This window comes from Nycticebus coucang, chromosome 19, assembly GCF_027406575.1.
Source record: "Nycticebus coucang isolate mNycCou1 chromosome 19, mNycCou1.pri, whole genome shotgun sequence".
NCBI classification, from domain to species: domain Eukaryota; kingdom Metazoa; phylum Chordata; class Mammalia; order Primates; family Lorisidae; genus Nycticebus; species Nycticebus coucang.
The window spans coordinates 54892198-54916927 of NC_069798.1; the positions used below are offsets into that span (position 1 = coordinate 54892198).

Sequence of the window (24730 nt, forward strand, 5' to 3'; positions counted from 1 at the left end):
GGTTTAATTTTTCCAAGAATTTATGAAGGAAAGTCTCTTTTGTGGTTCCTTACTTTGGCTTTAAACCCTTTTGGGAAGATATCAGAACCTTCATTTTTTTTTTTTTCCGCCATGTTCTCTAGTGTGGTCTTGAACTCCTCCTGGGATAAGGCGTTCCTCCTGCCTCGGTCTGCTGCGTAGGTGGAACTACAGGCTACTGTGCTAGAGTGCCTGCCTTACAATCTAAATGTAAAGGATATGCTGGAACAACTCTGTGTATTATCTGTAGACATGGAACAGTGTCTATAATGTATTATGGAGTGTGAAAAAGCTTATTATGTTAAAATCAGATATATGTTTATGTATACCTATGCTTATGTATTCAGTTACCAGTGTACATGCTGAATGTTATCTGAGTTTATCGCTGATGTGGTGGCCTCCCAGCAGCTCTTGCTTTCTGTTCCTTGTACTTCTGGGTTCTAGAGTTCTGGCAAAGACCACGTACTACTACTCTTGTAAGAAATGTAGGAATGGAAGAGAGGTGCATTTGAACAAGGGGCTGCTGGTGAGCTTAGTAAAGCTGTTTACAAAGACAACCCTTTGGCATTCAAATTAGAGTGATCCTAATGGAACAGGAATGTTTGTGTAGAGATTTCAAATCTAAGGTTATATTGGCTGAAGATTTCGTCTAGGGAATGGAAGAGGTGGACCATCATGACTGCAGAAAAACTTCTGCAAGAGAATCCAGTAGAAGAAATGCTGAGGTTCCAAATCTGTTATTTCTGTAGTACTCCGTACACAGAAAGTCTTAGGAAATGCTTGTCAATTAATGGAGAGCAAGTTGGTTATTCTAGAATGCCTGAAAAGACAACTTCTGCATTTGTGCTGATTTGTGCTTCAAAGAAAAAGAATAATTAGAAGCTGCTATGAGTTGCTTCAGACATCAACAGATCTTTTCCTAGGACTATGTTAATACTGGCTTTTAGAAATTCGGGCCAGGCATGGTGGCTCATGCTTATAGTCTCAGTACTTTGGGAAGCTGAGGCATGAGGATCGCTTGAGGTCAGGGGTTTGGGACAAGCCTGAGCAATATAGTGAGACCTCTGTCTCTGCAAAAAATAGAAAAATTAGCCAGGCACAGTGGCACACAACTGTAGTCTCCTCTACCTGGGAGACTGAGGCCGAAGTATCGCTTGAGCCCCAGATTTCAAGGCTGTAGTGAGCTGTGATTGCGCCACTCCAGCCTGGGGGACAAATAAAATCCCGTCTCAAGAAAGAAAGAAGGAAAGAAATGAATTAATTGGGAAGCTGCTTGAAATTTTGGACCCAAGTACTTATTACTTAATACAGTATTAGAACTGCTTGATGACCTAACTTAGTCACCTGTGAAATGGTTGGCTTGATATTTTGTTTATCTTTGAAGAGTTTGCCTGATGCTTCTCAGGTAAGCTAGAGGGAGGACTGATTACATAGGAGTAGGAGGAGGGCAGGATTTTTTGGTTTCTTTTTGAGACAGAGTCTCACTTTGTCACCCTCGGAAGAGTGCTGTAGTGTCACAGCTCACAGCAACTTCAAGTGATTGTATTGCCTCAGCCTGCCCTCCACAACACCTGGCTAGTTTTAGAGATGGGGGTCTCACTCTTGCTCAGGCTGGTCTCGAACTCCTTGAGCTTAAGCCATCCAGCCTCTTTGACCTCCCAGAGTGGTAGGAATACAGGCATGAGGACACGTTTATACCTAACTGTCGATCAGCCCAGAACAGTCACCAAGTGTATTGTGGCTTTTTCCTTGTCCTGTATTTACTGTTTTGGTAGTGAGATGGAAGAACCATTTTCTCCTGGTTCCAGACTTAAACCACTAAGAAAAGGAAAAGAGATTCTCTGTGGGCTCTGCTTGTGTCCCCAGTACCTTTATGATGGTATAGATGGCTGTTGTCTTTTCATGAGGCCCATCATTTGTCTCACCATTCTTGAAAGCGCTTTTGCACAGAAGCATAAATACGTGATTTTCGTCTTGCCATTGAAAATAGACTTTGCTCTGTCTAGGAAGGGTTTAAATAATAGACTAAGGGAAAATAACATTCTTACTAATCAAATCCAGTAAACCATGGCCTGTTCTGGGTATTAATTTGCTAGGCTTTATGAATATCGACCTCTTTATTCTTCCCTAAGGAAGTAATTAATCATTTGCCTTTGTGCAGCCTGTATGTTCTCCTACCTACTTCGTTTCCATTAGCTTGAAGTCACTCTTGATTTTCAGGCACTCCTTGGCATTTTATGAACAGAAGTTGCCTATCAGTTTTTTCCAGACGCTTCGGCGGTTTGTTTCTGGGTTAATATAGTGCCCTTCATGGAATAGTTTAAAGATTAATGTATACTAAGATTTTGAGGGCTAGTGGAATCATACATTGTGGAACTCAGAGAAAAGTTAATATCCCACAGAAAAGGCCAAAACTGTCCTGAACCTTTTCTCTCCCACTCCCCCTCATCACTGCTGTGTGGGGCTCTTGGCAGAGGCTCTATTTGGGCCTTTCTGTGTAAGTTGTCACTGAAGTTTGAACTAACTCTGCTTGTCCCCATAGTCCACCAGGGTGTCAGTCACAAATGGTATTGCTGGCTCTCTACTGATGAGTAGACAAATCTGGATGCCTTACCATCTCTGCTTCGCATTTGCCTGCAGTGAACAGACTCATTTCTTCTTTTGAGACAGGGTCTTGCTCTATTGCCTGGGCTGGAGTGCAGACACATCATCATAGCTCACCACAACTGCAAACTCCTGGGCTCAAGCGATTCTTCTGCTTTGGTCTCCCAAGTAGCTGGGATTACATTTGTGTCCCACCATGCCTGGCTAATTTTCTATTCTTCGTAGAAATGGGGTCTTTCTATGTTGTACAGACTGGTTTCAAACGAACTTGGCCTCAAGTGATCCTCCCACTTCAGCCTTCCAAAGTGTTGGGATTATGGGCCTGAGCCACTGTGTCCAGCCTACAGTTATTTCTTCTTTTTAATTTAAAAAAATTTTTTGTTTAGAGTCATTTCATTAAGACAGTATTTCCCAAAGAGGCACAGTACGCCTGAGATGGCTTAGCAGTGGTTCTCAACCTGTAGGTCATGACCCCTTTGGAACTGTATTAGGGCCGCAGCATTAGGAAGGTTGAGAACCACTGGCCTAGGGGGATAGGGTGTGGAGGTTGGATAAATCTGGTAAACATTTTGTGTTCTAGCCCTTCTTTGCAATTCAAAATGCACATTACTATATTAAAGGTCTCAAAGTAGGGGAGGGGCAGATTTAGGGAAGTCTTATGGCAAATAGTCTCGCCTGGCTCCTGATGCCTGTAAACGAAACATATTTGGGAGGCAGTGCCTGCTGGAGCTGGCTCTCCAGCCCACAGCGCGTGTCCTTTCTCAGCCCCACCAGTGGCTCCTTGACTAATGCAGCCTGAAATGGATAGTGGTGGGAGGATGCAAATCCCAGAAGTGGGTAACAGCTAAATTCAGGGCTGCCCCCGCCCCCAGTCTGCTGGTTGCTGAGGTTGCTTAGCACATTGCTGCTGTCCCTCAGCCCGTTTCCTTAAAGATGTCACCAAGGGTGTCAGACGTGAGAAATCAGTGTGTTTCTAAAATATTCACTTTTCAGTTCAGTGCAACATCCCCACCCCCCCACCCCGCCCCGGTTTAACACAGCAGTGTTTTTTTTAATTGTAGTAAAATATACATGATGTTTATCATTTTTTAATATATATTTATTTTGAGACAGAGTCTCACTTTGTCTCCCTGGGTAGAGGGCCCTGGGTAGAGAGTGCTGTGGTGTCATAGTTCACAGCAACCTCAAACTCTTGGGATTCTCTTGCCTCAGCCTCCGGAGTAGCTGGGACTACACATGCCCACCACAATGCCCCGCTATTTTAGCTCAGGCTGGTTTTGAATCTGTGAGCTCAGGCAATCCACTAGCCTCGGCCCTCCAGGGTGCTAGGATTATAGGCCTGAGCCACCTGGCCTGGATGATGTTTATCATTTTAACCATTCATAAGTATACAGGTCAGTTGCATGAAATACATTATCCTCAATAAAATTTTTTCATCTACCCCCAACAAAAGTTCTGAATCCAATAAATAATAACTTTCCCTTCTCATCTTTCTCCATCTGCTGGTAATTCTACTCTCTTATTCTGCTTATTCTAGGCACTCAAGTCAATGCAAAGTGTAGCAAAATGTCACTGTTTCTATCTGGCAGGGCTGCTGTGACCCAGCCAAGCCACCACCTGTGTCTGGGATGGGAAAGTGGTGAAAGAATTTGCAGCATATGTTGGGAACCTCCAGCTGTCTACATGCATGTATACATCTGTCCCTCCGCCTGTCTCTCTAGGTGTCTTGTCCCTATCTACCTGTCTGTCTAGCTGTAGAACTCTAGCTTTGTTTTCTTTCTCTCTGCACTGTTCGGTCCTTACACACGTATATACAGCAGAACCTCCACAGTTGGCCACCTTCCTGCACTGGCCATCTCTTTAAGTTGACATAATTGTCATAGACCAGACAGATACCACATGTACAGCAGCCTAGTTCCTTATGTTGACCCCTCCATATTGTTGACCAGTTTGTTAACAGTCCCTTGAGTGGTCAACTCACACAGGTTCTACTGTTTATATACAGGGGAGCCACAAAGTTTGTGTGCGGTTTAAAATTTCACGTTATTTTAAATTGCACATGAACTTTATGGCCACCCTGTATATGTCATATTATAAATCACCTCAAATCATTCAGTACTGATATTTAATAAGTATATAGTAACACATGATGTACATAAATACTAAAAAGATCAGTAAATGGAAAGGGCATGAGCCAATTATTATTATTAGTAGTAGTATTGATAATTATTATTTGGAAATATAATTTCCAAATGGAAATATTTTCAGGATCTGTGGACAGGAGAGAGATAGCGAGGCTGACAGATGGGGCAGGTGAAGATAAAAAAAGCAAAGCATGTTGAGAGACAGGATTCCCCTCCTGTGTGACCGTGCATTTTAAAACAGGCAGCTCAGCAAGGTAGAGACATGAAAGGCTACGTAGACTACCTTCTTCAAAGACCTGTGGTTTTATTCTGAGGTCAAGTCTTAGGTTGTAAGCTTTTTTCTTTTTGTTTTTTTTCCCCAAAGGCTTAAACAGACACACAAAAAATTCTCTGGTTTGGATTTTCTCTTTGATGCTGGTCTTGATCTAAGGGGGGGATTGTCATTAACATTTCATTATGTGTGCTCTTAGATTTGGTAGGTTTGATGGAACAGTTTCTCTGTTTCTTCATTAAACAAATAATTTTATCATTTATATAGCTTTTTAGAATATAGGTAATCTAATAGTGGTTGAATATTTGACAGCCTTTCTTCTCCCACTCGCTGCTTTATTTTTAATTCTCATGGAAGATGTTTTAAATGCATCGAGATTGGTGAGGGGAAGACCATAAAAAGAAAAAAATGTATTTAATCTTTCTGCATATTCATGACACCTAATGTTTCTAAAATTACTACTTCTGGGTTTTTAGTTCTATAACATTTTTTCTGACAAATAATAGAATTTGGAATATTTCACTGTAAACAATTTAAAAACCATGTTAAATACGGTAATACCCTTAGGGTTATAACTAGTGAAATATTATTGTGACAGGTTCCCATTTGCATTAGGAAAAACTATGAGTATATTTTATGCATTTTTGGAAGAATGGGGCTCGAGAAGCAGAATGATTTTTAAGTTGTTTATACTGAGAGAAGAGATGTTAAAATTAAGGTTGCTACTTTTTTCAACAATTGAGAATTATTTTTAAAATAATAGCATGTATATAGATTAAAAATATCAAATAGCCCTTCTTAGTCATAATTCTAATAGGCAGCAAATTTGAACTCTTTGATCTGTTCTTTTGTGACTGACTTTCTCAGTAGTGTGTTCACACTGCTACACTTGGGTTCCCTCATTTTAATATTACCTTGCTGACTGGTCCTCGAGAGGGTTACAAGCCCGGACTGTGGAGGCAGAAGGTCTGGGTCCTCACCCATCCCCCCACTTACTGGCCATATGTCCTTGAGCAAGATGCTTTTTCTGTCTAATATATAGAATAGGGGTAGTAATCATCATCGTAGTAATAATGGCTTCTAGGCCTGCACTTAATGTTTCTAGGGCCTGGGGCAAGAGGACAAATGGAGACCAGATGGCTAAATATTTAAAAGATATGTTTAAATATTTAAATGTATATGTGGTATTTGCCTAAATATTTAATAGGTTTAAATCTAACTCTATCTATGGTCTGGACCCTTTTGTTCACCCAGGGCCTGTTAGCCTGCTCTCCAGGTATCTCCCTCAAGGCCAAGGTCTGAAGGATGTTGTCATGCTTGTTCCAGCCCACAAGGCTGCATGACATCACTGGGAGCTGTGGCTGGTCCCATAGAGAGAGAAACTGACTAGAGAGAGAGAGAGAGAGAGAGAGACCAAAAGATCTTGGAAAGGAGCTGTAACTTTAAGAGTGAGACAGCTGGTCTGGGGCAATTACCTAACACTTGCTCTCTCTGCTAGACCAGGGCAGATGCCTTGATCTGTATCCCAAAGTCACCTCCTCTTCTCACCAGTCTCTCTCAGATTTCCAGTTTATCCAGTTTCCAAAATTAAAAGCAGAATTAAACAAAACTTTCCTATAAGACTGAAACAATCTGTTTTAGTTTTGGGGATAAATGGGTTGTCTAGGGCCCAGGCCTTGGGCAGAGGCCCTTTTGCATCCCCTTTAGCTCTGGGGATTCAGGAGCCGACACCTGCAAACCCCTTTCTGTTCCTGGGACATGGTAATCCTTATGCAGTTGTTGGTTGTGGTGCTGTGTAGTTTTACTACAGTGTGGACTTTTTCTTTTCATTTGATGGGCTTTGCCAGTAGAGGTAGAGGGTTCCCAGCTTTAGCAAATCAAAAATACAAGATGCTGGCTGGGTACGGTTTTTCATACCAGAACTTTGGGAGGCTGAGGTGGGACAATCTCTTGAATCCAGGAGTTTGAGGCTGCAGCGAGCTATGATTACACCACTGCACTCCAGCCTGGGCAACGCAGTGAGATCTTGTCTCAGAAAAACAGAAATAACAAGATGCCCAGATAAACAACGGAACATACTTACTCTGAAAGACTACTTGTTTTTTATGTGAAGTTCAGATTTAATTGGGTATCCTGTGTTTTTTCTGGTAGCCCTGTGAGGGCCTTTTTCAATCATAAATGGCTCCTTTAGTCTTGGGAGATACTCTTTTATTATTTCTTTTATAAAATCCTCTCTGCATCCTCCCTTTCTGGAATACTTTTTCTAGTCAGATATTCGACCGACTGGATTGAACTTTTTCTTTTTTTTTTTTGTGGTTTTTGGCCGGGGCTGGGTTTGAACCCGCCACCTCCGGCATATGGGACCAGCGCCCTACTCCTTGAGCCACAGGCGCCGCCCTGAACTTTTAGTTTTCATGTCTCTTCTATTGTCTGTATTTCTTTGCTAGTTCTGTTTTTGAGAGATATCCTGATTTTCCTGACCTCCTGATTTCCTCTACTTGTTTATTTCAGTTGTTAATAGGTGTAATTACTAAAATTTCCTTTATAACTTCCTTTTCTTTTTTCTCAGATGCTAATTATATATATGTGCTTTTCTTCCTCTCTTTGTAGCATCTCTGTCCTCTTCTTTTCTTTTTTTTTTAAATTATTATTTTGTTGATTTTCATCTCTTTCCCAGCATCTGACTGTGAAGAGCTGCCTGGGAGCTCTGCCCACAAAAGTGGGGCCTGTCCTTGGGGGCTTCTCCAGTTCCTTGTGGAGAAGGACTTCTTGTCAGAGGATCTCATAAGTAAGCATCTGGAGTGTCCTTACTGGAGCTTTTGTTTTCATAGGAGACTGTCGGTGCTCCCGCCTGGGGAATAAGCTTGGCTTTTGGCCTTAGGGCTAGAGGAAGAGGAAGCCAGGCCCTGGATCTTGCTTTCTGTATTATGCTCATTGTGGCAGCTGTGAAATACCGAGTGTCTATGGCTTTGATAACCCAGAGATTTTCTTCTTCCTCTTCCAGAGCTGCCCCGGGTAGCACAGAGGGCCTGGGCTCTTTGGGCAGACGTCACCCAGTCCCCTCAGCCAGCCAGCCCCACTTTCTCCCTCCCTTGCTGGCTCCAGGGCCTGGGCGGTTGTGGTGGTCTAAGACTTACCATGCTCCACATCAGCAGCCTTCTGCTAGACCTCGGGATGTCGCTGCGTGGTCTGCTGAGTCAGTGGTCACTCCTCTGTCCTTGTCCTTTACTCCAGACTTTATTTGATGTCTCACTTTGGCTTTGACGCCATTTGCACAGAATATATTTTTGTTAACAGTTATTGAGATGTAATTCACACACACCCTCAATTCACCCATTTAAAGAGTACAGTTTGCTGGTTTTTAGTTATGTTCATAGTGTTATGCAGGCACAGTCAATTCTAGGACATTCCATCACCCTAGAAAGAAACCTTATACCCTTTAGCTACAGCTCTCAACCCCTAAGCTCTAAGCAGTTACTAATCTACTTTCTGTCTCTCTATTGGCCTATTTATATCATTTAAAAATACCTTTAATACCATCTTTTAGGATGTCAGGAGGAAAGAGAAGGAAACGAAACTCATGAATTTGCTCATTGTTGTTAAAATACGAAAAGTAGTCTGTCCGTTTCTCTGTTTTTGCCTTTGGAGCATTGACTAATGTGCCCCTGACAGACATGGGGATTTTCTTCTGTCTCTTTCTTTTCCTTCTCTCCTACTGGTTAATGTCTTCTGCTCTTTTGGAGATAGGTGTTGCTGAGCCCAAATCGATGGGCTTCCTGTTGCTTTGGCTCCTGGCAGAGTTGAGTTGAGCAGAGGAGCTGACCTGGGGCCAGAAGGTATCTTCTGGGGTGAGGCAGTGGAGGCCGTAAAGTAGATAGGGCTTTCCATCACTTGATAGACCTTCCTGTCCTGCATTTGCTTTTGTGCCAGCTCCTGCTCTGTGGAGAGCGTTGCTGTGGGCATTTTTACAGAGTGGAGTCTCGTACTTTGCCTGAACCAGTAAGAGGTGAAAGATGGACACAGACAACGGCACCTGTTAGAGGTGATGATGGGTACACTCCTGGGTGCTGAGCACGGCCCCCGGGATCGCTCTGAACGGGTATTAGTCTCTTGTCATTGTATCTGCTTCTGGGGCACACGTGGCCCAGCTCTTCCGGACCCCTGGGATTTCTGTGCTGGCTCTCTGCATCTCACCCCGGCTCTAACAGCCGGCCCAGCTAGCAGCTGGCCTGGCTAGTGGGGGTCCCCTTTTCTCCTCTCTGAGGCCACTTCCCTTCTAGAGAACTAGACGGCCAGGGGTAGAGACCTCCACGGCTTGGTGAGGGCTTCTTAGCCCACGTCTGCTTTGTCTTCTGTCTAAGCTCTGTTCCTGTTCTTCCTCTAGCCTCTCTGGCAGTGTTTCAGGACATAGGTCATGCTGCTTGGGATTGGGGGGCCCTGTAGCATGTGCTCTACCCACCATGTCCTGCTGCTTTGCTCTTGGTGGGGCCTAGTCTGTGAGCCCGGCCCTGGGCACCTCTGTTGTTGGTGACCGTGGTACCGAGGTGTGGGTTGGGCAGGGAGTGATGGAGATTTATAGCCCAAGTTTAGTTAGTGCTTTGCTGGGAGGACAAGTCAAAAGAAGGGATCACAGGAAAAAGAGAAATGCTGAGATATTTTATTTTGTGAGTTAATGAAATTTTGCTGCCTTTTAAAGAGAAAACTGCATTCTTTCCCATTTAAGAACTCCACAGGCCCTTCTAATGGCTGTCTAGAGCAGGACTAGAGGCGCACACATTAGGAGGGAGGCCGTCCACTTTGGGATGGAGTGAAATCCGCTAAGCAGCCAGTGGGCTCCCCGTGAGGTACCAGGAGTCATCGTCGTCCTCTGATGAAACCATCATCATCACTCCTTGAAAATTCAGTTTTCCTCCCCAGAACATGTAAAGAGAGAAAGAAAATAGTGCGTCATATGGCCTTTTTTATTCCTTCCCATTTTGAAGATGGGAAGATTGAGGCTCCTGGCTGGTGAGATTAGAAGTGTGTTGTGTGGGGGTGCATTTGAGGTCTGGGGACTGCATGATCCAAAGGGAAAGTTGGACCTGCCAGACACTCACCCTGCCTGCAACAAAGCCACGGGTGGGGTCGGATTGTGTAGGGACTCTGGGGTGAGGCCAAGGAGTTCGGACTTAATTTGGAAGGGGACTTGAGGTTTTTTAGTAGCGGGAGTGGCATATATTATTAAAATGGAGTCTTAGGAAGATTAATCTGGAAATTCCAAATGAGCAGATAGAAAAATGCAGAACAGGGTATTTTGTCTAGGTATAAGAAGAGATAGTCCGAAGTAGAGGAGTGACAGGAACTAGGAAGAGCATGTGTGTAAAATACAGCCCCATGGGAAGCAGCAGGGCTTGGTGAGAGCTGGGCATGGTGGCACAGGCCTCAGTCCCAGCTACTCCAGAGTCTGAGGCAGAAGGATAGCTTGAGACCAGGAGGGTGGTAAAGTTGCTGTGAGCTGTGATGATGCCCCTGTACTCTACCCAAGGTGACAGAGCAAGACCCTATCTCAAAAAAAGTCAGAAGAATCAAGGTTTTTATGGAATTTTTGGCCTGCATTGAGAACAGTTCGACTAGCTTTTTTATGTCTTTGCATGGTCTCCCTTAGTAATATTAGGTAGTGCTTTTGCTTTTATTGTTTTATATAGTCTTCATATAAAAATGAAATGTGTATGGTTAAGATGGTAAATCTTCTGTGTATTTTACTGCAATAAAAAGTAAAATGTATACCTTGCTCTATTTTCCTGTGTGTGGGCCATTCGCATAATTACACTGGCTTTGCGATATATGTGGACGTTAGTATTTGACTGGGAAATTCTACTGCAGTGGAGAAGCAGTAGTTCTCATTCATGGCTATTAATTTTTGGAATCGCAAAGCCCGGTTATATTGCTGTTGCAGAAGGAAAGTCCAGCCTTCGTAGCAGATACCCCCATGGTTGGAGAGAAGCACACAGTTTACTTCTTCCTCTGTGACTTGTATAACCAGATCTTTAGAAGGGACCTATTTTTTTTTCCCCCTGCAGGCTGTTATTTTATATTAAATTGTCAGTGATCCAGTTGTCTTGTTGCTTCCCATTGGCCAGAAAGATAAACTGAATAAATAATTTACCATCTCTGGCCACAGACCAGGGCTGGCTGGCTGTGGTCATGGAAGATCATCTGAATCATTTTGTGTGCAGAAAGCATGGACAGTGCAGACTTCTGACAGTTCTATTTCTTGATACCTTATGCTTTAAACGTTGCAAAGTCCTTTTGATGAATCAGTGACTGACCTTGAGGCAGCTTATTGGTAAGATAAAATGGAAGGTTAATCCTTACGTATACAGAGCTGTTGAACAATTTAGTAATGACTTATTTATATTGCTTTCTGCCAGCATTTCTTTGGAAGTATTAACAAGAGGTTGTGGCTCAGTGCCTGTAGCTCACCGGCTAGAGCGCCAGCCACATACACTGGAGCTGGTGGGTTCGAACCCAGGCTAGGCCTGCCAAACAACAATGACAACTAAAACCAAAAAATAGCTGGGTGTTGCGGTGGGCGCCTGTAGTCCCAGCTACTTGGGAGGCTGAGGCAAGAGAATCACTTGAGCCCAAGAGTTTGACGTTGCTGTGAGCTGTGACGCTATGGCACTCTACCAAGGGCAACATAGTGAGACTCTTTCGCAAAAAAAAAAAAAAAAAAAAAAAGAGGTTGTGGCATATAACTCCTGTTCATCCCACTTTTCTTCTGTACTTTTACACTGCCTTGTTCTCTTAATTATTCACTATTTCTCTCTTTTCAAAAAAAAATGAAAGTCTATGCTTTTTTACATTTCTAGGAGCCCATCCATTTAGTCATCTTGTCCCCTTAGGCTTTATTCGGTTGTGACAGTTCCTTAGATGTCCCTTGTTCCCTTGTTTTTGATAACTTTTTTTTTTTGTTTAGTAGGCCTTGGCCAGGTTTGAACCTGCCACCCCCAGTGCACAGGGCTGGCACTCTTAACCATTGAGCTACAGGCGCCCATCCTGTTTTTGTTAACCTTGGCTTTTTTTTTTGGAGATAGAGTCTCACTCAGTTACCCTGGGGTTGAGTGCCATTGTATCATAGCTCGTAGCAACCTCCAACTTTTGGGTTTAAGAGATCCTTTTTTTGTTTGGAGACAGAGCCTCACGCTGTCACCTTGGGTAGAGTGCTGTGGCTTTACAGCTCACAGCAACCTCCAACTCCTGGGCTTAAGTGATTCTGCTGCCTCAGCCTCCCAAGTAGCTGGGACTACAGGCGCTTGCCACAACACCCGGCTGTTTTTTGGTTGCAGCTGTCATTATTGTTTGGTGGGCCCGAGCTGGATTCGAACCCGCCAGCTCAGGTGTATGTGGCTGGTGCCTTAGCCGCTTGAGCCACAGACGCAGAGCCAAGAGATCCTCTTGTCTTAACCTCCCCAGTAGCTGTGATGATACGTGCCTGCCACCATGCCCACCTGGTTTCTATTTTTTAGTAGAAATGGGGTCTTGCTTTGCTCAGGCTGGTCTTGAATTCCTGAACTTAGGGTATCCACCTGCCTCGGTCTCCAGAGTGGCTAGGATTATAGGCGTAAACCACCGTGCCCGGCCAGACCTTGACAGTTGTAAGGAGGACCGGGCAAGGATTTTATAGAAGCCTTGTCACAGGCATTGTGTGATGTTTCTCTTGTAGTCAGGCTGGGTAGTGTGTTTCTGGGAGGAAGATTGCAGAGGGTGTATGCCAGTCTTGGCAGGTCAAGGGCACATGCCGTCACTGTGGCTTTTACAGTTAATAAGCAAATCACAGGGGTAAAGGCTTAAGTTTTCTAATAATATGAAAATTGAAATATAATAAGGGATCTTTATTGCCTTTGATATTAGCTAATGAATATTTATAAAGTTGGGGGACATAATGCCCTAAAAGTAACTCTAAATACAAAGCTGGCAGCAACAAAACTTTTTGCAGCCTCTAGGGAAATCATTTTGGCATTTGTATTCATGGGTCAGAAAAAATGACCTACAGTTAGATCAAAATTTGACAACTATTTTGGCATCTCTCTTTTTGGATATTTATACTACTCATTAGCATAGGAGAGGCTCCTGTCTGAAAGAAATCTGTTTAACTTAGAAATATCCAGCATTTGCTATGCAACCAGTGTAACCTGGCTTATTGTACCCTCAATGAATCCCCAATAAAAAAAAAATACCCAGCATTTGCTATCTGTATTTTAGTCTTGTCTTTGTGAAAAACCTAGTAATATCCCACAGAAGTAATATCTCTATTTCATAGTTTGTAAAATGTTGCCTGAAGATCTTTAATATTTTCCCAGGAAAGGTGAAGGTCATTTACCAAATTGAGATAGGACTTAGAGGAAAAGGGAACATGGGGGCTATAGTTTAAGTCTGACTGACATACTGTTGAGAGAGCCAAGTGGAATATCATACCAGTGATTAGAAAAATGGCTTTTAAGGTAGAATTAGGTCTAAAAAGGCATCTGAATTCTCTGAATTTACAAAATTGTTACGACCATGGGATTTTCCTTTCTTAAACTTCTAATATTTATTTATGTACATATGCATGTATTTGAGATAGAGTCTCACTCTGTTGCCCAGTCTGGAGTGCAGTGGCCCAGTCATAGCTCACTGCAGCCTCAAACGCCTAGGCTCAAGCCATCCTCCTACCTTAGATTCTCAAATAACTGGGACTGTAGGCATACGCCACAATGCTCTGCTAATTTTTTAGTTTTTTTGTGGAGATGAAGTCTTGTTAAGTTGCTCAGGCTGATCTTAAAACTCTTAGGCTCAAGCCATCTCTGGCCTTGGCCTCCTGAGTAGCTGGAATCATAGGTGTGTACTCACGTCAGGCTGGATTTTAATAGTGGGTTCAAAAGAGTGAATTGTCAAAGGGGGCTGGGTGGGAGGACCCTGAGAGGAGCAGGATTTGTACCAAGTTGTGAGCTGCAAGTGCTTGGTGGCAGGAAGGCCAGAGTGCCAGGTTTCCAGGGTAAGGCTGGGGGACGTCTCTGTATGCTAGTTGGCAGAGGTGATAGAAGTGACACAGACACAGGGGACCAAGCTCACTCTAGAGCAATGGTTCTCAACCTGTGGGTCGAGACCCCTTTTTAACAATGAAAATACATTGCGGCATCAGGAAGGTTGAGAACCACTGCTCTAGAGGGTTGGCTTAGCCAGGCCAGCAGTGGAGGTGCAGACAAAATTTGGAGAAGTGTGTTAGGGAGGAGAGTGCTTGCCTGGTGACTGTTATCTTTTAAGCTGACTACAGAAAGGCAAAGGCATGGAATTGGGAAGAGGGAGAGATTAGAAACAGCCTCTGTCCCTTGGCAGGATGGGAATTAAGGAAAAACAAAAGAAGGATTATGGTGCTAGATGACTGAGGACCCTCTGGAGGGTGAAGACCAGGTTTATAGCAGGCCTGTGACCTGCTCTGGAACTTCTCTTGGCAGCTGGGAAAAGCCAAGGAGCTGGTGGTTTTTGTTTTAATTTATTTTTATTTTTTTATTTCAGATTAATGTCAGGGTATAACCAAGTAGGTTACACAGGTTTGCATTTGTTAAAGTCCCTCTTGTAGATGTGTCCTGTACCCAAGCGGTGTGCCATGTACCCTTAGATTGAGGAGCTAGTGTTTTGACCCCCTGTGCCCGCAGTCAAGGGAGTGAGCTTTCTTCTAAAGGCAGCGATGTGAGAAGAGGCCGAGTGTTGGAAGTTGAGCTTTTGGAAGAGGCTGAGGTTTGTAGTGACATGTGCCTATGTGGAAGGGACAGCCCTTTAGCTGCTTCTGAAGGGTTTGGGGAGGGGGCCTGTTGTAAAACCTCAAGGGAAGAGTGTGGAACCACTACAGGGAGGGCTGAGGCTGCTTTTATCCCAGTCTCCCCTAGGGTGGTGCCCTGATTAACGGTGTTAGTAAATGAAGCATTTTGAATTTCCATCTCTGTTATGTTTCAGATCAAGAATATTATCAGTTAACTGAAGAAGAAAACATATTCAGACAAAGTGTTTGTATAGCCATAATCAGTACCATCAGGATTAATGAAACCAGTAAATATCTGTTCTGGACAATAGCAACTATATTTGCCAACTTTCTATAACTCATGCAAAATAAACAAAGAGCATAGTCTTTTTTTTTTGCTCTGCATACAAACTGTATTTGAACAGTTTGTGTCTTACCCTGCGGTAGGCTGTTTAGAAATTGAAGTTCTTCTGCTTTAAAAGGGCAGTGTGACCAGGGTCCCTGACCAGTGCTGACAGGTGAGAAAATTGGAAGGGGTCTTGGTGTCCCTTTATGTCAAATTTCTTCTCTGTGACTGGAAGGTAACCTTGAGACCTACAAGGTGCTCTGGCCACTGTCCACACTTACTCAGGGTCTGAGCAGTGTGGAGGATAAAGATAAAATGAACACTTTCCTTTGGCATTTTGTTGCTTACATGATGGGCCTTTCAGATAGCATGTACCATAATTTTTAAGTGATTCCATAGCTCCTTCTATTCCTCAAAACTGTATACACTTAGGTATTCCAAATGTATGTATTTGCTTGTATATATTATTTTTTGAGTATTTACCAGTTTCGGGGGCCCAGTCTCTCCCCACCCCTGCTCTCCTCTCTAGAACAGAGCAGTGAGCCAGGGATTTTTAGAAACTGCACGAGAGATGGAGTTGATTAGATTTCTTAAAAATCTTGGCCACAAAACTGACCTTTGTTCCCAGCTGGTGTAGAAGTGACGAAGTACGAGGCAGACCTGTGCAGTGGACTGCAGTGAGAAAATTATTTTCCTTGATAAGTAAAGGAAGTGGAAAAGAAGTGGATTGAAGTGGAAAAAAGCAAAAGGTCATCTGGAGAAAGAGAGGAAATAAGATGCTTTCCTTCTTTCTTTCTCTGTCTCTCTTTCTCTTTCTTGTTAAAGAGGTATAATGTGGAAAGCTCTAAAAATTCTAAAGATGTAAAGAAATGGGTGCTGGAGGTAGAATTAAGGTTTGCATAATGGTATAAATGGGACAAACAAGACTGTGAATAGAGGTGGCCGAGAGAAACCAACCTCTCCCTGCTTCCTGGAAGATGCCTAAAAACTGGGGCATTTTTTTAAAGAGGAACAAATTAAATTTGAAACACCTCATTGTATTAGTATGTGTTTTAAGAACATTTTATATTTGAAGGAAGGATAAGAAAGATAACACATGTTAGATCCATTCATGTGTTGAATTATTTTTTTTTTTTAAAAACTGAGTAGAGTTAAAAAACATAACGAAGGGCCTCAGTGGCCAGATACTGCTGGAAACCCGCAGCAGGGAGTCCCAGGAGAACAGACCTTGTGTTATTACCATACAAGGGAAGTCTGCCTAATATTGTTGGGATGGTCGATAGGCTTTGATATGTTTTTCTTTAAGTATGACTGTTATGATCTTGCATTTATTGATTTTCATTAAAGAAAATATTCACTTCTCCATCTAAATGGGTGATTTTCACTTGTCAAGAGGCAGAGCTTTGGCTGGATTTAGGCATGTATCTTTCTGTTTGGGAGTTATTTGAAGTTAGGATTCAGTGGTTAGGTACTGTCTGTGCCTTTTCTCTCTTTCTTTCTTTCTTTTTTCTTTTTGGAGACAGTCTTAGTCTGTCACCCTGGGTAGAATACTGTGTCATCATAGCTCACAGCAACCTCAAATTCTTGGGCTCAGGCGATCCTCTTGCCTCAGTCTCCCAAGTAGCTGGGACTATAGGTGCCCACCACAACACTCAGCTGAGTCTTCTGTTTTTAGTAGAGATGGGTGTTGCTCTCGCTCAGGCTGGTCTCGAAGTTATGAGACAAGCAGTTCACCCACCTTGGCTTCCCAAAGTGCTGGGATTACAGGCACAAGCCATGCGCCGGGCCTGTGCCTTTTCTTTTCTTTTCTTTCTTTTTTTTTGATGGTAATCCTAAACGTGACTGTGTACATCAATGTGATCATGGGGCACCATATACTGGTTTTATAGACCGTTTGACACATTTTCATCACACTAGTTAAGATGGCCTTCCTGGCATTTTCTTAGTTATTGTGGTAAGACATTTACATTCTACATGTACTAAGTTTCACATGTACCCTTGTAAGATGCACCGCAGGTGTAATCCCACCAGTCACCCTCCCTCTGCCCACCTCCCCTCTCCCTCCCCTCCCTCTCCCTCTTCCCCATATTCTTAGGTTATAACTAGGTTATAGCTTTCATATGAAAGCCATAAATTGGTTTCATAGTAGGGCTGAGTACATTGGGTACTTTTTCTTCCATTCTTGAGATACTTTACTAAGAAGAATATGTTCCAGCTCCATCCATGTAAACATGAAAGAGGTAAAGTCTCCATCTTTCTTTAAGGCTGCATAACATTCCATGGTGTACATGTACCACAATTTGTTAATCCATTCCTGTGCCTTTTCTGTAGCTGGAAACTAACAGTTTTATATCGCGAAGAAGGAAAAGTTTCTTTTTTTTTTTTTTGTAGAGATGGAGTTTCACTTTATTGCCCTCGGTAGAGTGCCGTGGCATCACACAGCTCACAGCAACCTCCAACTCCTGGGCTTAGGCGATTCTCCTGCCTCAGCCTCCCGAGTAGCTGGGACTACAGGCGCCCACCACAACGCCCGGCTATTTTTTGGTTGCAGTTTGGCCGGGGCTGGGTTTGAACCCGCCACCCTCGGCATATGGGGCCGGCGCCCTGCTCACTGAGCCACAGGCGCCGCCCGAAGGAAAAGTTTTTTATTAGAAAGTACAAGAAGTATTTAGGGGGTGAATAGGGTTTTCTTCTGTTTTCCTTTTTACATGATAACTTTTGACTTTTGCCAACAAAGATGAAATAGCTTTCCATCATTTTAAGAGGCTTTTGTAGGAAAGGAAATGTTATTGTTTGTGTCAAAGGAGGGAATAAAGCAATCATGTGGCAGACTTGAGTTCTTCCAATTTCCTTTTTTATAAACGGGCCTAATATGTTTTTTTCTCTCAGATATTGTCAATGTCTTCGGGTGAAAGAACATTAATGACTTATAGGTTATTTGTACAGGGTTTAGTTGTAAATTAAAAGACTTCGGCATTTTATAGAGTGTAAATGAAAGACATTGTTATAATAACTAAAGCTAATTCTGTTTGAAAATCAAACTTTTGAGGGTAAGGGTAGCTAAAATGAGATTGTTCTATATTATGTTTTAAAAGAGAACTAAGGTTTATTTTTTGTAGTGTTTTTAAGAAAAGAAATCTATTTTGAAGATAGTAGTAGTTAGGATTTGGAGTAGAATATGAAGGAAACTTTCAGACATAAACATTTCTCTTTGTGTTCAATGAAACTGAGAAACGAAGTGGGAGTTAAGCATTTTTTCCTTCTCTAAGTGGAACACTTGCTCTCGCCTTCCGCATGTGAGAAGGGAAGGTACTAGGACAGTATGATTATGGGTATGAAAAACATTTCTATAAACCAAGAAAGAAGTGTAAAGTTACAGAGAGTGGGGTTTATTACATTAATTAAACAGCCCCAGGGAGGGGAGTCCACCTGCTGCAGGTTCTCGGGTTTCAGAGGATATAATGGACTCAGCAGGCCTCTGCACTGAGGCTCTGCAGAATGTCCATGATGTATTTTCAGCTTGTAGTTGGGCTTCCTTCAGGTGAGCCTGGATGGCTGGCTGATCTTTTTTAAACCTCTGCCAATTCTCTGTGACCTCTTCAGAATGCTGCCTGCACGGCCTCTCCCTGGGCTCACCCACTTCCCCCAAGAGAAGAGTGTAAATCTTGGGTGAAACGGAGGGAGGGGGGAGCAGGGTGTGGCTGGTTTACCATGGAGGAAAAGTTGCTTCTTAACTCCTGGAGGGGTTTGCAGGCTCAAAGGATCCTCTCTGGGGCTTTCTGGGCCTTAACTCTCCTTTAGCTGGTCACACTCATAGGAAAAGATACGGTGGTGTGGCAGGCAGCAAAGCTAGCTAACTCTGACTGTGGTTTAATACCATTGCACACCTGTTTATAATCAGCAGGTCCCTGCTACATGTAATGGGAGACAATCAGAATCGTGTGCTAACTTGCCCCATATTCATAGAAATGCCTGCCACTTGCACTGCTGATCTGACCTGTGATCTGGGCTCACCATCTACCGACTATTTGAGTTATCTCTTACCTTCTTTTTGTTCCTCAATTGAGTGCCTTTTGGGATGAACAGTGTAAAACTGTGTGATCATGCCACCAAGATCATAAAAGAGAAGGCAGGTGACAGATTCCATTTAGTTACAATGAAAGGTAGAGGGGGCCAGAGTGTAGTTGCTCATGCCTGTAATCTTAGCAATCTGGTGGGAGGACCTCTTGAGCTCAAGAGTTCGAGACCAGCCTGAGCAAGAGTGAGACCTCGTCTCTATTAAAAATAGAAAAACAAGCTGCGCATGGTGGAACATGCCTGTAGTCCCAGCTACTCAGGAAACTGAGACAGAAGGATCACTTGAGCCCAGGAGTTTGAGGTTGCTGTGAGCTATGATGATGCCTCCGTACTCTACCTGGGGTGATAGAGCGAGACTCTGTCTCAAAACAAAAAGAAAAGAAAGGGACTGAGGCAGAGCCCAGCTGCCACTCCTCAGTGTTATCACTTGCAGAGCCTGGGACCAATCTAAGTGGGGGCACTAAGAATCCATCCGTCAGGCCCGTCCAACCTTGGTGGTGGGGAAAGGGGATGTTCGTAATTCTGTGTATCGAGTTTTCTCATCACAGTGATCGCCAGCCTTAGATCAACATGGACGGTAAAGGTAGATCACTGGGTGACTTTGCAGCATCAATCTGATGGTTAAAAATAAATGTGGTGACATTCTGGGATTATTCATAAGTGGGTAGATCCTCATGTGGATAGAGTATCTAGCAGATGGGTGTTTCATTGCCCACATTTTGCAGTTTTAGTGTTCAATTTTCATTTTAAAAAGAATACCATCATTTCAAACCTTCTCCCTGGGTCTTACTTCTCGTAGATATTTTCACTTCAGTATCTCCTTAGAAATGTTCCGTTTCCTGTGCCCCTTTTATGGTGCACTAGTTTAAATACTGGAAGTGCAGCGTGCGCTATTCCTCATTCCCTGCCCATGGAGTGTTTCCTCTGGGCTAAGTAAGACATTGAAGGAAAAGTACACGTGACCTCTTCTAGCTCTGCGTTAACTGAGACATGTGTGAATGAAAGGTGACTTACTCTTCAGCTCCCGTTGAACTTTGAGTGTTTATTTCATCAGCAGCAGTGGTTTTGCCCAACCACATTCTTAAGAGTGTTTGGAGGTGTCTCCAGAGGGCGTTAATACGCTGAGGGTCTTAGCACCTTTTGGTGGGTTTGTGGTTTATGTGAGTTTTCATAGGTATGTATGTTCTTGCCTGAGTGGAAGTTCTATCTTGAGCCCAGTATAGTTACTTTTATTAGGAAGGCAACATCTTTTACAGATGTTATAAGAAAAAATGTCATTAAATACTTCTCAGGGATGACTAAAACATTTAAAAGAAGACTAATGACAGTAAATACGGAAAAGCAAAGAGTCTAGGACTGAGTATAAATCTGCTAGGCGGATTCTTCCATTGGAAGCTGGCTAAATTCTCCTGTAACCCTCTTCCCTCCCGAGTTGGTGGCTGCTTGCTTGATTCCTCTTCCCTCTCCCACTCGTATTCCCTGGGATTTTCTTTTCTTCCCTTCCCTTTTCTCCTTCTCTTCTTGCCTGATGACATCCACTGCAGAAAGAATGAGCACGGGTTGAGATTCTCTCACTTCCCGAGGCTCCCGGAGCTTAGGGAGTGACAGAGCGGGGTCTAGGACGGGTGTTCTGTTATGAACCCAGCGTTCTGGCCCCTGCCCTGTGCTTCGCTAATTATTTGGCACTTACAGTATAAAGGTGAGTGACACTTGGCTTGTCCTCAGGTTAGGAGGAAGGAAGAGACAAGCACACACATATTGGAGTATGTGTCAGGAAAAATGGAACTCTTAAGATGCAGCGAGCGCCCTGGGTTTCCAGGGAGCTGTATAAGCCCCCTGTAGTGGAAGCTCTGTCTGACACCCACAACGCTTGTCCTCTGAGAGTAGAGTGAAGGGTCCCTTTTGAAGACTGCAAACACTTGATGCCTTTTTATATATCCTTCATGTTTAGGAAGGGCCATGACTGTCCATGTTCCTACAGCTCTCCATCCTCTGACCTGACCTACCTACCATCTGAGAGAGTGTTTTTTTTTTTTCCTTTTGACATAATACGGAAAATGAGGATGAAAATAAAACTTGATAGAATCAGCTTCTTATGGTATTGGTTTTTTTTTTTTTTTTTGTAGGTTTTTCTTCTTAAATCCTAGGAACTTATTAGCAGTAGATACTCTGCTGTGGGTGACTATCAAGATCTCTCTCTCTCTTTTTTTTTTTATTCTAATGGTTTCTTTTAGTGTGTACTCTTAATCTGATGGTGACGGTAATAGTGATAACTGGAAGGATTAAATAATGTCAGTTGAACACTGTGAGGTTCCCAAGTACGTTTGGAAGTCGATTTTTGTGGAAATGACACATCTCCTAGTTGCTATTACCAATGCCTGCTTTTCTGTGCTATAACAGTTTCTAGCAACTTCATTCTTGTTACAGAAGAGTCACGCTGGTAACACTGCACAGCCGTTTGGAGGGATTGCTTTTGAAGCTAAAATTATTTAGGTTCTGTACATATTTTCTAGATGCTTGTTCCTTGTTCGCTTTGACTCAGTTCCGTAATTACAATAAATGCAGCCACCACTTTGCTCTTTCTTGGTAATCATCACTGTATTCGTATAAATCCTGCAGGGAGATTTATCTCATGGTTAGGAAACCTTAATTGCTGATGGAGTTATTTTCTGTTCATTTAACAGAACCACTGATCACATTCATGACCATGGGGGACATGAAGACCCCAGACTTTGACGACCTCTTGGCAGCGTTTGACATCCCAGATATGGTCGACCCTAAAGCAGCTATCGAGTCTGGACACGATGACCACGAGAGCCACATGAAGCAGAGTGCCCACGGAGACGACGACTCCCACACGCCGTCCTCCTCAGATGTGGGTGTCAGCGTCATTGTTAAGAACGTTCGGAACATGGATTCCTCCGAGGGTGGGGAGAAGGATGGTCACAATCCCACCGGCAACGGCCTGCACAATGGCTTTCTCACAGCGTCTTCCCTGGACAGTTACAGCAAAGATGGAGCAAAGTCCTTGAAAGGAGATGTGCCTGCCTCTGAGGTGACTCTGAAAGACTCAGCCTTCAGCCAGTTCAGCCCCATCTCCAGTGCTGAAGAGTTTGATGACGACGAGAAGATAGAGGTGGACGACCCTCCTGACAAGGAGGATGTACCTTCAGGCTTTAGGTCCAACGCGTTGCCAGGTTCTGTTCCCCAACAGGACTATGATAAAGTAAAGGCACCTGGAGGGGAAAACTCCAGCAAAACTCCAACCTCTACATCAGGCAATACAGATAAAAACAAAGTTAAGCGAGAAACGGAAACAAATTCTATAACCCTAAGTGTTTATGAAGCTTTTAAAGTCAGAAAAGCAGAAGAAAAATTGAAGGAAAACTCTGACAAGGTGCTTGAAAACAGGGTCCTTGACGGGAAGCTGAGCTCAGAGAAGAATGATACCAGCCTCGCCAGCGTGGTGCCGTCAAAGGTGAAGTCGTCCTCTAAGCTATCATCCTGCATAGCTGCAATCGCGGCTCTGAGCGCTAAAAAGGCGGCTTCAGATTCCTGCAAAGAACCAGTGGCCAATTCGAGGGAATCCTCTCCGTTACCCAAAGAAGTAAACAACAGTCCGAGAGCCACTGACAAGTCCCCCGAATCCCAGAGTCTCATTGATGGGACGAAGAAAGCATCCCTAAAGCAACCGGATAGTCCCAGGAGCATTTCCAGTGAGAACAGCAGCAAGGGGTCCCCATCCTCTCCTGCAGGGTCCACACCAGCAATTCCCAAAGTGCGCATAAAAACCATTAAGACGTCTTCTGGGGAAATCAAGAGAACTGTGACCAGGGTATTGCCAGAAGTGGATCTTGACTCTGGGAAGAAGCCTTCCGAGCACACACCATCCGTCATGGCCTCTGTGACGTCCCTTCTGGCCTCCTCAACACCTGCTGCCGTCCTTTCCTCTCCCCCCAGGGCGCCTCTCCAGTCAGCAGTTGTGACCAATGCAGTGTCCCCTGTGGAGCTGACCCCGAAGCAGGTCACAATCAAACCTGTGGCTACTGCTTTCCTCCCAGTGTCCGCTGTAAAAACGGCAGGGTCCCAAGTCATTAATCTGAAGCTCGCTAACAACACGACAGTGAAAGCCACGGTCATATCTGCTGCCTCTGTTCAGAGTGCCAGCAGTGCCATCATTAAAGCCGCCAATGCCATCCAGCAGCAAACTGTTGTGGTGCCGGCGTCCAGCCTGGCCAATGCCAAACTCGTGCCAAAGACTGTGCACCTTGCCAACCTTAACCTTCTGCCTCAGGGTGCCCAGGCCGCCTCTGAACTCCGCCAAGTGCTAACCAAACCTCAGCAACAAATAAAGCAGGCAATAATCAACGCAGCAGCCTCTCAACCACCCAAAAAGGTGTCTCGGGTCCAGGTGGTGTCATCCTTGCAGAGTTCGGTGGTGGAAGCTTTCAACAAGGTGCTGAGCAGTGTCAATCCAGTCCCAGTTTACATCCCAAACCTCAGTCCTCCCGCCAGTGCAGGGATCACGTTACCGTCGCGTGGGTACAAGTGCTTGGAGTGTGGGGACTCCTTTGCGCTTGAAAAGAGCCTGACCCAGCACTACGACAGACGTAGTGTGCGCATCGAAGTAACGTGCAACCATTGTACAAAGAACCTTGTTTTTTACAACAAATGCAGCCTCCTTTCCCATGCCCGTGGGCATAAGGAAAAAGGGGTGGTAATGCAGTGCTCCCACTTAATTTTAAAGCCAGTCCCAGCAGATCAAATGATAGTTTCTCTGTCAAGCAATACTTCCTCTTCATCTTCCACTCTGCAGAGCTCCGGGGCAGCTGGCACACATACTGTAACAAAAATTCAGTCTGGCGTAACAGGGAATGTCATATCGGCTCCTTCCAGCACTCCCATCACTCCTGCCATGCCCCTGGATGAAGACCCCTCCAAACTCTGCAGACACAGTCTCAAATGCTTGGAGTGTAATGAAGTCTTCCAGGATGAGACATCACTGGCTACACATTACCAGCAGGCTGCAGATACGAGTGGACAAGTAGAGTATCATTTAAATCTTGGTGTTTCAGTGATGAGTCTGTAGACACGAGTGCTTGCTCAGATGCCTTTGATTTTAGGAGAGGGAGCTTTGTTAAATGGGGGAAGTATGTGTGTGCGTGCACACCCGCACAGGTGCATACCAGCAGGCTCATGTGCAAGTGAGAGGGAAGGAATCGTTTTCATAGAATAGAAACCATGTCGAAACAGGAATCTTATTTTCAAAAAATGGTCTTCTGGGGAAGATAATTCTTTTAGCCAGATGTAAGGTGTGTATACTAGCTGAGTATGGTACTTTTAGATTTTGGTAATTGTTGAGTCATTGGTATATATATATCGCAAGTCTGAGATTTAGGTAATTACAGCGTTACCCCATCATATTAAGTGTTCAAGGAAAACTGTATCACCTCCGTTCCTGAGTTATTAGTACCAATTTTGAGGTTTTAAAAATTACTTACTGTTATTTA

At 43.9% G+C, this 24730-nt stretch overlaps 1 protein-coding gene across 18 annotated transcripts in view; it reads left to right on the forward strand.

The window, feature by feature from the left end:
* Positions 1 to 24730, forward strand: part of ZNF532 (zinc finger protein 532) — a 134750-nt gene that overhangs the window by 44018 nt on the left and 66002 nt on the right. For all 18 annotated transcript variants that reach the window (XM_053571424.1, XM_053571425.1, XM_053571423.1 and 15 more), the window contains one exon: positions 21905 to 24264. In XM_053571424.1, the coding sequence (XP_053427399.1) occupies positions 21922 to 24264 (2343 nt within the window). In that variant the 5' untranslated portion in view covers positions 21905 to 21921. The remainder of the gene's footprint in view (positions 1 to 21904; positions 24265 to 24730) is intronic.